This window comes from Sphaeramia orbicularis, chromosome 21, assembly GCF_902148855.1.
Source record: "Sphaeramia orbicularis chromosome 21, fSphaOr1.1, whole genome shotgun sequence".
NCBI classification, from domain to species: Eukaryota; Metazoa; Chordata; class Actinopteri; order Kurtiformes; family Apogonidae; genus Sphaeramia; species Sphaeramia orbicularis.
Genome location: NC_043977.1, coordinates 45972814 through 45986303, shown reverse-complemented (window position 1 = coordinate 45986303; position 13490 = coordinate 45972814). Strand labels below are relative to the sequence as shown.

The following is a 13490-nucleotide window of genomic DNA, read 5'->3' as shown; positions in this document are numbered from 1 at the left end:
CCATCATTTTCTACAACATTGATTCACCAGTAAAACCCATGGAGTTGGATCAATGACAGTGGATGAAGACACTAGTTTATGTTCAGTTAATGATATCTTTGCTGAAAAAGTCACTTTTTCTTCCATTTTCTCTGTTTTGATATGACAGTCTTTGAATTAACTGAGTTTTCATGAATGTCTACATCAAATATAGGAAATTAAACACAGGAAAATACATGATTTACAGTGAAAAATGGTAAATATAGATGATAATATTAGGTAAAAATGGTGATAAATCACTAAATAAAGGTTAACTAGAGAGAAAAATTTATTTGAGAACTGCTGCAAAAGTAGCACTGGGTCTTTATGGGTTAACCAGTTAACCTATTAATGCATGTCTTTGGACGATGGGAGGAGGCCGGAGTACCCAGAGAGAACCTATGTAAACACAGAGAGAACATGCAAACTCCACACAGAAAGGTCCGCCCGAGGAATCGAACCCAGGCCCTTTTTGCTGTGAGGCAACAAAGCTGTCCACTGCACCAACATTGCCATGGATGAGAGGGCAATGGGCAAATTTGCGATATTTCAAAAATTCCTCAAAAATCTAAATATTTCAAAAGTGTGAACAAACTTTGCCAACATTGTTCCAAGGAAGCTTGGAAAAAAACTGAAATGAATCTGACCAGTAGTTTCATCAGAGAAGATATTAATAATAATAATAATGTATTAGATTTCTATAGCGCTGTTTTGGACAATCAAAGCGCTTTACATTATTGACCCATTATTCGTTCACTCTCTCACTCCCCCTCTGGTGGTGGTAAACTACATATGTATCCACAGCTGCCCTGGGGCAGACTGAGAAAAGGGTAGCTGCCAATTTGCACCTAGTGCCCCTCCGACCACCACCGAATATTCATTTGCATTCATACACCAGTGTGAGTGAAACTGGAGGCAAGGAGGGTGAAGTGTCTTGCCCAAGAACACAATGGACTGACAAGGATAGAGCGGGATTTGAACCGCCAACCCTTATTGGACGACCCGCCAGATGTTTAAAGAAATTGCTAACAAAGACAACAACAAAGACGATGATGAAGACTAAGACAAAGATGATGACACCGGACACAGTGCCTTCACAACAGCTCATGGTTAAAAAAAGATTTGGCTGTTGAATGGCATCTACAAAATATACAAATGTATCAGTCTGTCAGGCTGAGATTTGGAAAAATGAGTATAAAAAGGATGTTAAATAGACATTTAGAGCAGACATTTTGGTTTGTTCCTGCAAGAGGACCACAGATGTTATTAGTATATGATTATCATAGTAATGGAACCGCTTTGAGTCCCAGGTCCAAACCAACACCCTGAAGCTCAGAGACACAGATGTTAATGACAGCAGTCACACCTGTGTTCGGCCCTGATGAGTCACAATGTCTGCTGATGTCAAAATAAAACATTTTATGGGATGGAACAGCAATAAAACAACGGAGCATTGAGGGGAAATCTTTTACCTATCATATACATCATACAATAACTAGAAGGAATTAAACTCCCTGAGGTTTCTCTCTTTCCCACTGGGTTTTTTGGAGTTTTTCCTTGCAGAGAAGGAGGGTCAAAGGACAGGGGATGTCCTAATAATCCATTTGCTTCATCGACTGTTTAACTATTTAATTATTTGACTGCTTATTTTCATTGTATTTTTTTATCAGTTCAACAAATTCTGTAAAGCTCTGTGAGGCAACCTTGTTGTGATAATGGGCTCTACAAATAAAATAAAATTGAACTGAATTGAAACTACGTCCATATGAGGTACTTTGAAAGACTGTGGAGAAAAAATTTGGAGTAACAAGAAAATCTACTTAAAATGCAACACTTTGTCTGAGCTTCAAGGACAATTTTCTGCACTGCAAAAATCTAAATCTTACCAAGTGTATTTTTCTCATTTCTAGTCCAAATATCTCATCACACTTAAATTAAGACATAATCACCTACAGAGTAACTTTTCAGTGAGATATAAGAACTTATTTTTGGACAATAGATCCTGAAAATCTTATTTCAAGGAATCTTACCAAGAGATTTCAGATTTTTTTTGCTTTAATTCAAGAATTTTTTTTAAATTTTTTTTTGCTTAATTCAAGCAGTCAGAAAACCAGACTGAACAGAGAATGGAAATATTTCTTTGCCTGCCTGGCCCGAAGACATCTCCAAAAGAAAAATGTCTCAGTTTAAATGTCTGGGGTCGCCAGAAATTTGTGATGTTAAAATGGGGTCATGAGCCAAAAAAGGTTGGGAACCATGGGACTAAAGGGTTAAACAAATTTGTGAAGATATCTTCTAATTCTTTTACAGTCGAATTTAAGACACAGATGAGAAAATGGTCTGTTTTTACATACTGTATATGTGTGCGTGTGTGTGTGTGTGAGTGGACTGAAGTAATGTGACAGACAGACATGTGAGGATGGGTGAGGTCATGTGATAAAAGGACACAGAATCAGAGCCTTATCTGTCTGTTACAGCCTCTTTGTTCTATTGCCCTCTTTGACCAACCAGTTTAACAAGCACCATCATCACGCATCTCCACTCATTCTACTTACCCCCCCCCCCCCCCCCCCCCCCGAGGACTTTTTACAAAGAACCATCCCTCCGATACATACACACACAAACACATGACATCCATACTCAGACTGTTACATACCTTTCATGCCATAGTAGGAGAAGCGTTCACAGAACTCATTCACCACTATGAAGCAGATGCTGAGCGGGTAGTTCGTTCCACAAACTTTCTAAAGGAGATAAAGACAGCAGCAACACACCACATGAGACATGAACTGAACAATCCTTCAAGTGATACATCAACAGTTCTACCTGCATAAACGGATGTGTAAGCATATACTTGTTGAGTCAATCAATATTTTCACCATCTCCAGCTAAGACCTAATCGATACTTCGCCACAGAATCGAAAAATTTACAGCACATTTCCTGTTTGTCGATCACATTTTACTCAGGTTAATCATTGTGCAGATATAAAGGTTACACAGATGTCCCATACTGATATGAAGAGCTAAAAACCATATTCAAATGTCCAGTAACAGGTTACGAGTTATTTCACAACAGCAGAAGCTCACATTTTTAAAGACATATATTTAAAGACATTCATTTGACCTTTCAAGGACACTCAAGGTCTAAGGTTATGGCACCAAATTAAAGCCCATCTGTGACTTCCTATCTATTGCCAATTGTAATTATATCAATATCTTCAACTGTTTTGAAGTTATAGCACTTTGAAATGTGTCCCATTATAAACCAATGGGGATTTTTAAAGTTCAAAAAATTCATAAAATAACGAGGAAAGCACTCTGAGAGCGTAGACCTCCACCAAGCAAGTCAGTCCCCCCCCCCCCCCCCCCCCCCGATCACCACCAAAATGTAATCATTTGTTCCTTGTGCCAGTATCAGTATTTCCTGAAAATTTCATCAAAATCCATCCATAACTTTTTGAGTTATCTTGCTAACAGACAAAAAAACAGACCCCGACGAAAATATAACTTCTGGCGTTCCTTGGCATAGATAATTTAAAAAAAATCAATATTTCTCAGATCTTTGAACAAACTTGGTAGACCTCACCCCAAGGAACCTCAGCTATGAATTTCAATTGATTCTAGCAGACAGTTTTGGAGAAGAAGATTCTTAAAAGACTGTTTACGGATGGACGGACAACGAACAACTGATACCAATAGTCCATTGGACCCTTTGAGCTGTTGGACTAAAAACAACTGTCCTTTCATGCACTATGGGACTTTTGATTAGGAATGCAGGAGCTTTAAATGTTTTTGACAATGAGGTTATCATCAACTCTGTAAAACCCCCGTCATAGCCTAAGTATCATGAATCCATTAGTCTTTCCGTAATTACACACCTGAATCACTTCCCTCCCATGAAGCACAGAAGTCATTTCCGTGACTGTTGCGGCTGCGGCCATACTGTGGCTGTGTGGAATTCCGAAAAGGCTCAAGTGACGGTTTGGTTTTGGTTAAATATGTAAACAAACGGACTGCATGTGATGGAGTACACTTCGAAGTTGTTCGCCATGAGGGAAGTGAAACAGGTGCGTAATCACGGAAAGACTAAAGGATTCGTAATACTTTGGCTATGGCTGTTTCTCAACATACGCTCTTGTCTGTTCTTCTGTTCTCGCGTTCTTGTGAAACATCATTAGTCATGGCCCAAGTACGGTTCCAGTTGAAAGTTCGCATAAACCAAGCGCATGGAACACCTGGATGTTGTTCTTGTCAGCTAGCTTAAACCAAGGATGCACTGGTTGGTGACTTGTGTAGACTTGGCTGGCAAATAATTCCCAAGATGCAGTTTGTGCCGGCTCAACCGGGACCCGGCCGGCTGTGCCCAGCTGAACCGATGACATGTATTACAGTTTTGAAAAATATACAAAATGTATAAATGACATGTAAATACTAGTACAAATGTATTGAACTCAAATAGAGTGACACTTTGGTAATTTGAGAGAATACGTTATGGAGCAGATGGTGGAAATACAGCAGAGACAGAAAGGAAAGTTCACAAGCACCAGCTGTTGCAACTACAGATAGATTTGCACTCTTAGGAAGTACGTTCTCTAAAACTGTTCTTACCAAGACTGTACTCACCGAGTTTGCAAGACTGTACTCTGTGTTCTTGGTATTGAGAAATGGCCTGTGACTCAGGTTTTACAAATTTGATAAAAAATTGGTGACAAACATCATACGTGGCTTTAAGGATCAGTTTGACCTAATTCCAAAAAAACATGCAGTGCTTTCCTTTTTTATTTTTTGGTTGTTTCCCCACTTTCCACTGTCTCTAGTGTCCCCTCTGGTCCTGTTAAACCTGGATTTAATAATTCTGTCTCAATACAGTAAAATCCCAACAGTCTTCAAAGGATTCCGGTCACTCCTGTTACAGTGACATTTAGATGTAAAAAACAAACAAACAAACAAACAAAAAAAACAGATATTTTTCCTGTTTGTAACATTCTGTCAGAACAAAGAGTAATTATTTAGAATTGAGTTATCAGAGAAAAGGCAGACAGAAGAACTAAACATGTGGATTCCATTAAAGTCTACCTTATTGGGTTCCACCCTGTTAAGTGACCTAACAGGGAGGAAAACTTGAAGCTAATTTTAGACATAGATCGCTGAGTGATCGACATGTAGTGAATGAACCTTCAAAAGACAAACAGAACATTTACAATGAAGACACCTGTGTGCTCTTTAAACACTGGAACAAAATAACATTCTGCATAAAAACTCTGAACAGGATGGAAGTTTAAGTGTAAAGTTACACTAAGAAAGATAAGACTAAGAGTTGAAGCAAAGACCTCGCATCCTTTCATTCCAACAGAATCACACAGATACTTCTCCCAATGTTACGGACTGAAATCTGTTCTAACAAATAACTTCATCCTTTCCGTCTAATCTCTGTCTCTGTACCCTTCACTACTGTCGACTATCTTATACTGATATAAAGTCAATCTTCATTTTTCTTCTACGGTGTTGCCTCTGTGCTCTCTGGTTTAAGTCTATTTGAGCTGAACTGCAGAATTCTGTAGAAACACAACATTAAAGTTGGCCTTTTTGGAAGGTTTATACAGAAAAAACGATAACTCCAAGATGACACACAGAAAATAATGGTTCTGATTAATTCATAAAGACCCAGTACTACTTTTGTGGCAGTTCCTAAAGGAATTTTTCTCCATATTTAACCTTTTTAAAGTGATTTATCACTATTTATTCTACTATTATGCTCTGTATTTTGCGTTTTAAGTGAAAATCTGGTATTTTTTTCTATTTAAAAGTACTGATCATGTACATGTTTATAAAAGCTCTGATTAAATTGAGGTTTATTATATCAAAAAACAGAGAAAACTGAAGAACAAGTGACTTTTTCAGTTAAATATATCATTAACTGAACCTAATCCAAATGTCTCCATCCATTGTCAATGATCAAACTCAATCAATATTGCAAAAGATGACGGTGTTTCCGAAGTAACTACAGAGCCTCTAAACATCCAAATGGTCATATCTGATGACCGTGAAAAGATTTTACACTAATTATTTACATGTATTGACAGAATTAATGGATTAACAGATATTAAACAGTTTAGATCAGTAGATGGTTCTGGTCACTGGTGGATGTTTGAGTCTTCAAGGGTTAAACATTAAATATTTCAATACTGTTTCAAGTTCTGTTGCTCTGTGAAGTTAATGCTCATTATTTACATTAAATTTTAATCTTATTTGCAGTTCAGAATAGTTAATAATGTAGAGACAATAGTGTGAGCTTCAGTTCACTTTGCACACAACACTAATACTAAGTCAACAGACTTGGAGTCTGTTGACTTAGTATAATTGTGATCGGTTTTTACAAGAGTACTTTTTGCCACAAGTATTCGTAAAAACAGACAACACATAACAGACCTCAGCTCAGGTCTAGATTCAACGATATTATGTGTCCAAAAAATGATGGACATAAATGTTGTCCTATTGCACATGCAAGCTCTACAAAGCTAAACAAGATCCAAGGAACTATTACACGGTAAAAATCTTACTCTTACCAAGTGTATTTTTCTCATTTCTAGTCAAAATATCTCATCACACTTAAAATAAGACATAATCACTAAAGAGTAACTTTCCAGTGAGATGTAAGATCTTATTTTTAGACAATATATCTAGAAAATCTTATTTCAAGAAAAAAAAAGTTGAATTAAGCAAAAAAAAAAAAAAAAATCTGCCAATGGAACAAGTGAAAATTTATTGGTAAGATTTCTTGAAATAAGATTTTCTAGATCTATTGTCTAAAAATAAGTTCTTACATCTCACTGGAAAGTTACTCTGTAGGTGATTATGTCTTAATTTAAGTGTGATGAGATATTTTGACTAGAAATGAGAAAAATACACTTGGTAAGATTTACATTTTTGCAATGTAGACAGTCTGTGAATCATATAAGTCATCTCGTTTGAAGGATTGGATCAGTTTAGAGGAAATATGAAACAGTAGCATAGATGCATAGATCAATAGGTAGATTGGTAAACTAGTGGTGATAGATAGATAGATAGATAGATAGATAGATAGATAGATAGATAGATAGATAGATAGATAGATAGATAGATAGATAGATAGATAGATAGATAGATAGATTGTTCCAAGTAAAAAACAGAAATTCCTCTTTTGTCACGGTCTAAGACAAAGTTCAAAACCCCACTCAGGCTTTAAAAACACAGATACAACAGATAAAAACAAGTCAAACACATAAAATATTTACCAAAAACCCATTAAAACACAGCTCAGTCTACTTTGTTTATCAAACCTAAACACATGATCTGCACTGGAATCAATGTAAATGGACTGAGCTGTGCATCATGCCTCTGTCTGGCCCCTTTAACTGCTCCTCTGCCCCCCTCCTCCTCCTCCTCCTCCTCCTCCTCCTCAGAGAACTCCAAAACTACTTCAGGAACCCAAATTTCCCCAAACAGCGCAGATCCAGTCCATGTGGTTTAGTGCTGGAGAGGATGCGCCTGTTGCATCATCTCACTGCGGAGAAAAAGAGCAATTAAACTACACACACACACACACATACACACACATTCACAAACACACACAGCTGAAGTTGAACTCCAAAGCACCTAGTGGACGTGTTTTTCACAGCCTCCACTCCCGTGTGTCCACGCGTCCCGTTTCCACTAGGACTCCGTGCAACTTTTACAAGTAGAGGAAAGTTAAGCCGCCCAAACACAGGTCAACCCCCCACCCAACAGTCCCCACAGTGACATTCATTTACCTTGCTCATGGTGGATGTGTGTGTTTTTCCTGCAGAGCTCAGACTCTTCACTGCCGCCGCCGCATCGGGAGATCCTGACGCACATCCAAGTCCGTCCCACTCTGAGGACACCAATGTAAAGCCTCGGTCATTTATGCCCCTGAAGCCACTACACAGTTAATATTCCACTAAACTTGGATTCCACTCACTTGTTGCTTCAGGAAAAACACGTCAGGAAGTTTTTTTTTTCTTACGATCCAACTTTTTTTACGCAGCGTTTCAAAAAAAAAAAAGAAGAAGAAGAAGAAGAAGAAGAAGTTTTGAAGGATTTGAAGTAAAAGTCGAGGTTTGGACTTTTTTTTTTTTTTTTTTTTTTTTTTTTTTTACTTTAAGGAGAAAAGATATTTTAATCACATACAAATGGAAGAACAGAGTACAAAGTGTTGTTTTGGACTCACTCCGTGCGCCCCACAGGTCCGTTATCCATCCAGCAGTGGGTCCTTCGTGGATCAGCCGCCCCTCTGCGTGCGTGGACAATAGCGCCGTTGTGGAGTTCAGCCGCAAACCTGACTGTGGGATGGAGGGTCCAAATGTCCTGGAAGTGTTGGACAAACTCCCCTCTGATGAATGAGGCTGAGCTTGTGCATCACTCACTTCTGCTCATTCACCATGACCGACCGACCGAGTGTGTGTGTGTGTGTGTGTGCGTGCGTGCGTGCGTGCGTGTGTCTCTGTTCAGTCAATAAAGGTTCAGTGTGTGAAAGACATCACCTAGTGGTGAAGGTGCAGATTACAGCCACACACTGATGTTTCAAGTGCTGTTTATAAATTTAACTGATCACCACCCTAGCTCTTTGGAACCAGAAGGAACCATACCAGACCATCTACGTCTGTGGTTTCCCTCATTATTGCCCCGGACAGTGCAATCCCAGGGATCAAACATCACCTTGGAGACCTGAGTTCCTCGGTCAAGACCAAACTGAGGAATCTGGGTATCATCTTAGACCAGGACATGTCTTTAGAATTCTACTCCAAACACCTAGTTAAAAACTGTTTCTTCCAACTACGCAACATCTCCAAACTCAGATCTGTGGTGTCCATCAATGAGCTTGAGATGATCGTTCACGCTTTTGTGTCTTCTCGCTTAGACTACTGCAACAGCCTGTTTACATGCTTAAACAAGAAGGAGCTGGCCCGTCTACAGTTTGTCCAGAACTCTGCTGCCAGGCTTCTGACCTGCACAAACAGGAGAACCTACATCACTCCCATTCTTAAATCTCTCCACTGGCTCCCTGTTCTATATCGTCTTCATTTCAAAATTCTTGTGCTAACTTTCCGGGCCCTACATGGCCAGGCCCCTGCATACATTACTTCCCTGATCCAGCCCTACAGCTCGACTCGTAGCTTGAGGTCTTCAGGACAGCACCTGCTGTCGGTTCCACGCACCTGTTTTAGCACATGCAGTGACAGGTCTGTTAAAGCTGTGGCACCACGTCTATGGAATGACCTGCCTCTACACCTACGGTCCATGGACTCTGTAGAGAGCTTTAAGAAACACCTCAAAACCCTCCTGTTCAAAAAGGCTTTTTAGTCTCCCACCTGACCCAGGGCCACCACAAACTGACTACACTCTATGTATTCATCATAAAGTACTCCATGTGTTCCCCCCCCCCCCAGTCTCTCTATATCTCTATCGCTCTCTCTTTTCTCCTCCGTTACTCTCTCTTTTTAACCCCAACTGGTCAAGGCAGACAGCCATCCTTCAGGAGTCTGGGTCTGCTCGAGGTTCCTGCCCGTTAAAGGGAAGTTTTTCCTCGCCACTGTCACCAATCACAAGTGTTTGCTCCTGAAGGATTCTGTTGGGTCTCTGTAAACTTAATTTGATTCTGATTTGAACTGATAAAGCACTTTGTGACTGTGTCTGTGAAAAGTGCTCTATTAATAAAATTTACTTACTTACTTACTTACTTTTTTGTCTCGTGACCCCAGGAGACAAAGCTTCAATTCAGGAAAACTATAATTGATTAATTTTTTAAATCAATTTGAGTCAATTAATCGTTTCAATTGTATGCATCAGTATCACCTTTAACCAGGTTCAGTGATCATATACTGGGACCCAGTTTCACTTGATCTATGAAGAATAATTCACACTGTCACAGTCATTTCATAAGAAAACGTACAAATATTGTATTCCACCTTTATGGTCAACAGTGTATGTAGAGCAATGTTTTTCAACCTTGGGGTCGGGACCCCATGTGGGGTCACCTGGAATTCAAATGGGGTTGCCTGAAATTTCTAGTAATTGATAAAAATAAAAAAAAATGTAAAATTAAAAAAATACATGTTGAGTTGACAGAGACAATGCCAATACATAAAAGACATGACAAACTGTGAAGCTGAAACTGAAGCACTGTGGTACTGTTTATCTTTCAAATGTTCATTGTGGTCGGTTTCAGATGCTGCAGCTCTTTCATAACTCATAGTTTGAGTTTATTGTTTGTTCAGTATTAATTGTCAGCCTTGTAAATCCAAGCTGGACTGACTGTACATATCCTGACCAAGGAAAATAAAATTCTCCCTTTGTGGAGCAATCTACACCTGGCTTTTCTGCCTCCATCCATATTAATATACATTATATAGACTAAATATCATCTAAAATTAACATTTATTTGCAACATAGTGTAGCAAACTATTGCATGATCAAAAAACAAATTAATTTTAGCAAAAAAATGTCTCAGTTTTGAATGTCTGGGGTCACCAGAAATTTGTGATGTTAAAATGGGGTCATGAGCCAAAAATGGTTGGGAACCACTGGGCTGGACACTTCACCCAGCTGGCCTCCAGTGTCACTCACACTGGTGTATGAATACGTTTGGTGTGTATTGACATGCTTCCAGAGTGTGAATGTGACAGTGAATGAATAATGGATCAATAACGTGAAGCACTGCCTTGATAAGTGCTATCGAAACCCAATCCATGATTATTATAAAGCTGTCAGCCACCAGGGGGATTACTAGAAGTGTTGTCTTCAAAGGTAGCCCAGGTTCACTATGTCCATCTTTATATACAGTCTATGGTCAGAGTCAGTGTTTGGTTTGTTCTTTCCACACGTTTGTGGTTAAAGGTTGAATCAGATTTACAGATGCTTGTTTGTGTTGGAGTGTGTTTTGTCCTGGGAGCCAGCTGTTTGTTGACATTAGTGTTAGACTCAGTTTCTAAACTAACTTCTGTCACTGTGGTCCATTTCACTTACTTGTAGGTCAGTCACTTCAGTTTCTCCATAAAAAGCCTGAGCCTCACCCCTGAGTTCTTCGCTGCCTGTTGCAACAGTGTGAGATCATCAGCTCAGAAATGGAATTGGTTAAGAACAATAAGCTTACAACAGACGCACAAGAGCAACACTCAGTCATAGTAGGTGACAGTAATCCACTTTAACACTGAATCACACCTGCAACAAAAACGATAAATGGAGCTAGTGTACAAACATGCCTCAGTGGTGATAAACGGCTGATTCTAAGGATTTGAAAACACAGTGAGTCTTATTTTCAGGGGATTATATGGACATGAAAACATTATAATCTCCATGAAGTGTAACAGCAGAGGTAATAATGTTTTCATCGGGGTTTGTGTGTCTGTTTGTCTGTTAGCAAGATAACTCAAAAAGTTATGGACGGATTTGGAGGAAATTTTCAGGAAATGTTGATACACAAGGAACAAATGATTAAATTTTGATGGTGATCAGATGGGGTGGGAGGGGGGATTTAGGTGAAATTTACAGGAAAGGTTGATTCTGGCACAAGGAAAAATGACAAAATTTTGATGGTGATTGGGGGCGGGGAGACTGACCTGCCTTAGAGGAGGTCTGCGCTCTCCGAGTACTTTTCTAGTTCTGAATAATATACTCCATTTCTGCAATCAGATACCCCTAAATCAGCCTAAAATTTACACACTGGATGGTTATGTAATGGTTAAAGTCATTCACCAGGAAATGAATTGAGTCAATCCAATTTCCAGTTTGTGATGATGTATGTGTGTGTGTCATTGTGGTCACTTTTTACACTGGAAATGACTCCTTTATTTGTCATGTGGGCGACTCTTCTTTTATTTAATTTTTTTTAATTTAACCTTTATATTTAACCAGGAAATATCCCATTAAGATTAAGAACCTCTCATGTAATATTTGGCTGCACCAACTTTGGTTTTAAGTACAGGAGACATTCACTGTCACATCTGTTTTGACACATAATGCTTATGTCATGTCACAATAAGGTTCATAATATTTTTTCCATCCATAGTTGCATTAATTTTTATTATTAATGATGAAGAATCGGACTGCTGCATCAAGTCTTCATTACAGCTTAAATTAGAGTCTGGATTTTATGGAGGTTAATCCATGTATAAAAATGATGGCTCATTCTCCCTGAACCATTCTGTAACAAACCTGATGACCCTCATCAGTCCTGGTATTGTCCAGTCTTTTAGACGTTAAAGACATGAGAGGACACTTACTACATCGGTTAAAGTTAAATAAACAGCCTGGACAAAAAAAAAAAAAAGAACTGCCTGGATTTAACTAAGCAAATAGTTCCGATCCTTCAATGGGTAAGTACTGCTGTGGTTAATAATGTTTCAGCTGGAACAGGTTATTGAACTCTAATTATTATTATTTGTATTATGTTTTATTGTGTTCTGTGTTATGTGCAGGAGTTCAACAAGGTTATTGTGTTTGTGAACACTATGTTCCAAATGAGGCCATGAAGCAGACAGTTCAGTTCCTTCAGTTCAGGTTCTCTTTCATGTGGATTCTTCATGAATATTTTTACAGCTGTGATACTTAAAGGTACAGGTCACAGAACAAGTGTGATCAGTGTAAACAGTGATTATTAGTCCTGTGTAGGAATGTTAAAAACAATACCAGTTAAAGTGTCAAACATTACTGGATAATATGGAAGACTTTGGATTGTTATTTTTTTGTTTTGTTTTTTTTGTAAATTTACAACCAAAAAAGGAACTAAATTAGGTATTCCTGTCAAAATCCTGACACATGATGATTCAGTCATTTCACAAGCAGAGCTGTGATGTCCAAATATGTACTTAAAACTAGTAAGAGACCTGCCACTGGTAAAGTCTGGGACCATAAGATCTGCCCTGAAGCTCTGAAACATGTACTGGATGTGAATTAAAGTCCTGTTCATTTGAAGTAAATGGGATCTAATTCATGATATTGGAAATTCATATAGTACCAAAACAGTCCACAAGAGGGCTGTACTGTTCTATCCTTCAAAACAGTGGCTCTACCAGGAGACAGAAACCACAGCTGAGTGCATTATATCGGCAGTAAAGTTAATTATAAAGCACAATTATACAGTTGTATGGTGTTTAAACACAGAGATAGAGGAGTTTTATGGTTTATCTGTGTGTAATTTGACAGCTGGGACATTGTTTGTGATCATTACTCCATGTTTGTTAGAGACCAGTATCTGCATGACTCACATTAAAGCAGCGTATGACGTTTGTCACCAGTTTTTCATCAAATCTGTAAAACCCAAGTGATAGACTGATGGGTCGAGTTACAGCAAGAAAGCATTGCTGAGACTTCAGAATAAGAAAAAGTGGCTTGCCTGGGCTATGAAACACCGCCAGTGGACTACTGAAGACTGGAAGAAGGTGTTATGGACTGATCAAACCTGCAACTGGAAGTCT

At 38.7% G+C, this 13490-nt stretch overlaps 1 protein-coding gene across 1 annotated transcript in view; it reads right to left on the bottom strand.

Moving 5' to 3' along the window:
* The window catches only part of slc15a2 (solute carrier family 15 member 2), a 58382-nt gene extending 50269 nt beyond the window's left edge, over positions 1-8113 (bottom strand). The window contains exons 1-3 of the mRNA XM_030125708.1: positions 7997-8113; positions 7809-7909; positions 2675-2762 (exon numbers count right to left, since the gene is read on the bottom strand). Of these exons, the coding sequence (XP_029981568.1) occupies positions 2675-2762; positions 7809-7817 (97 nt within the window). The 5' untranslated portion in view covers positions 7818-7909; positions 7997-8113. The remainder of the gene's footprint in view (positions 1-2674; positions 2763-7808; positions 7910-7996) is intronic.
* Positions 8114-13490: the final 5377 nt, after the last annotated feature.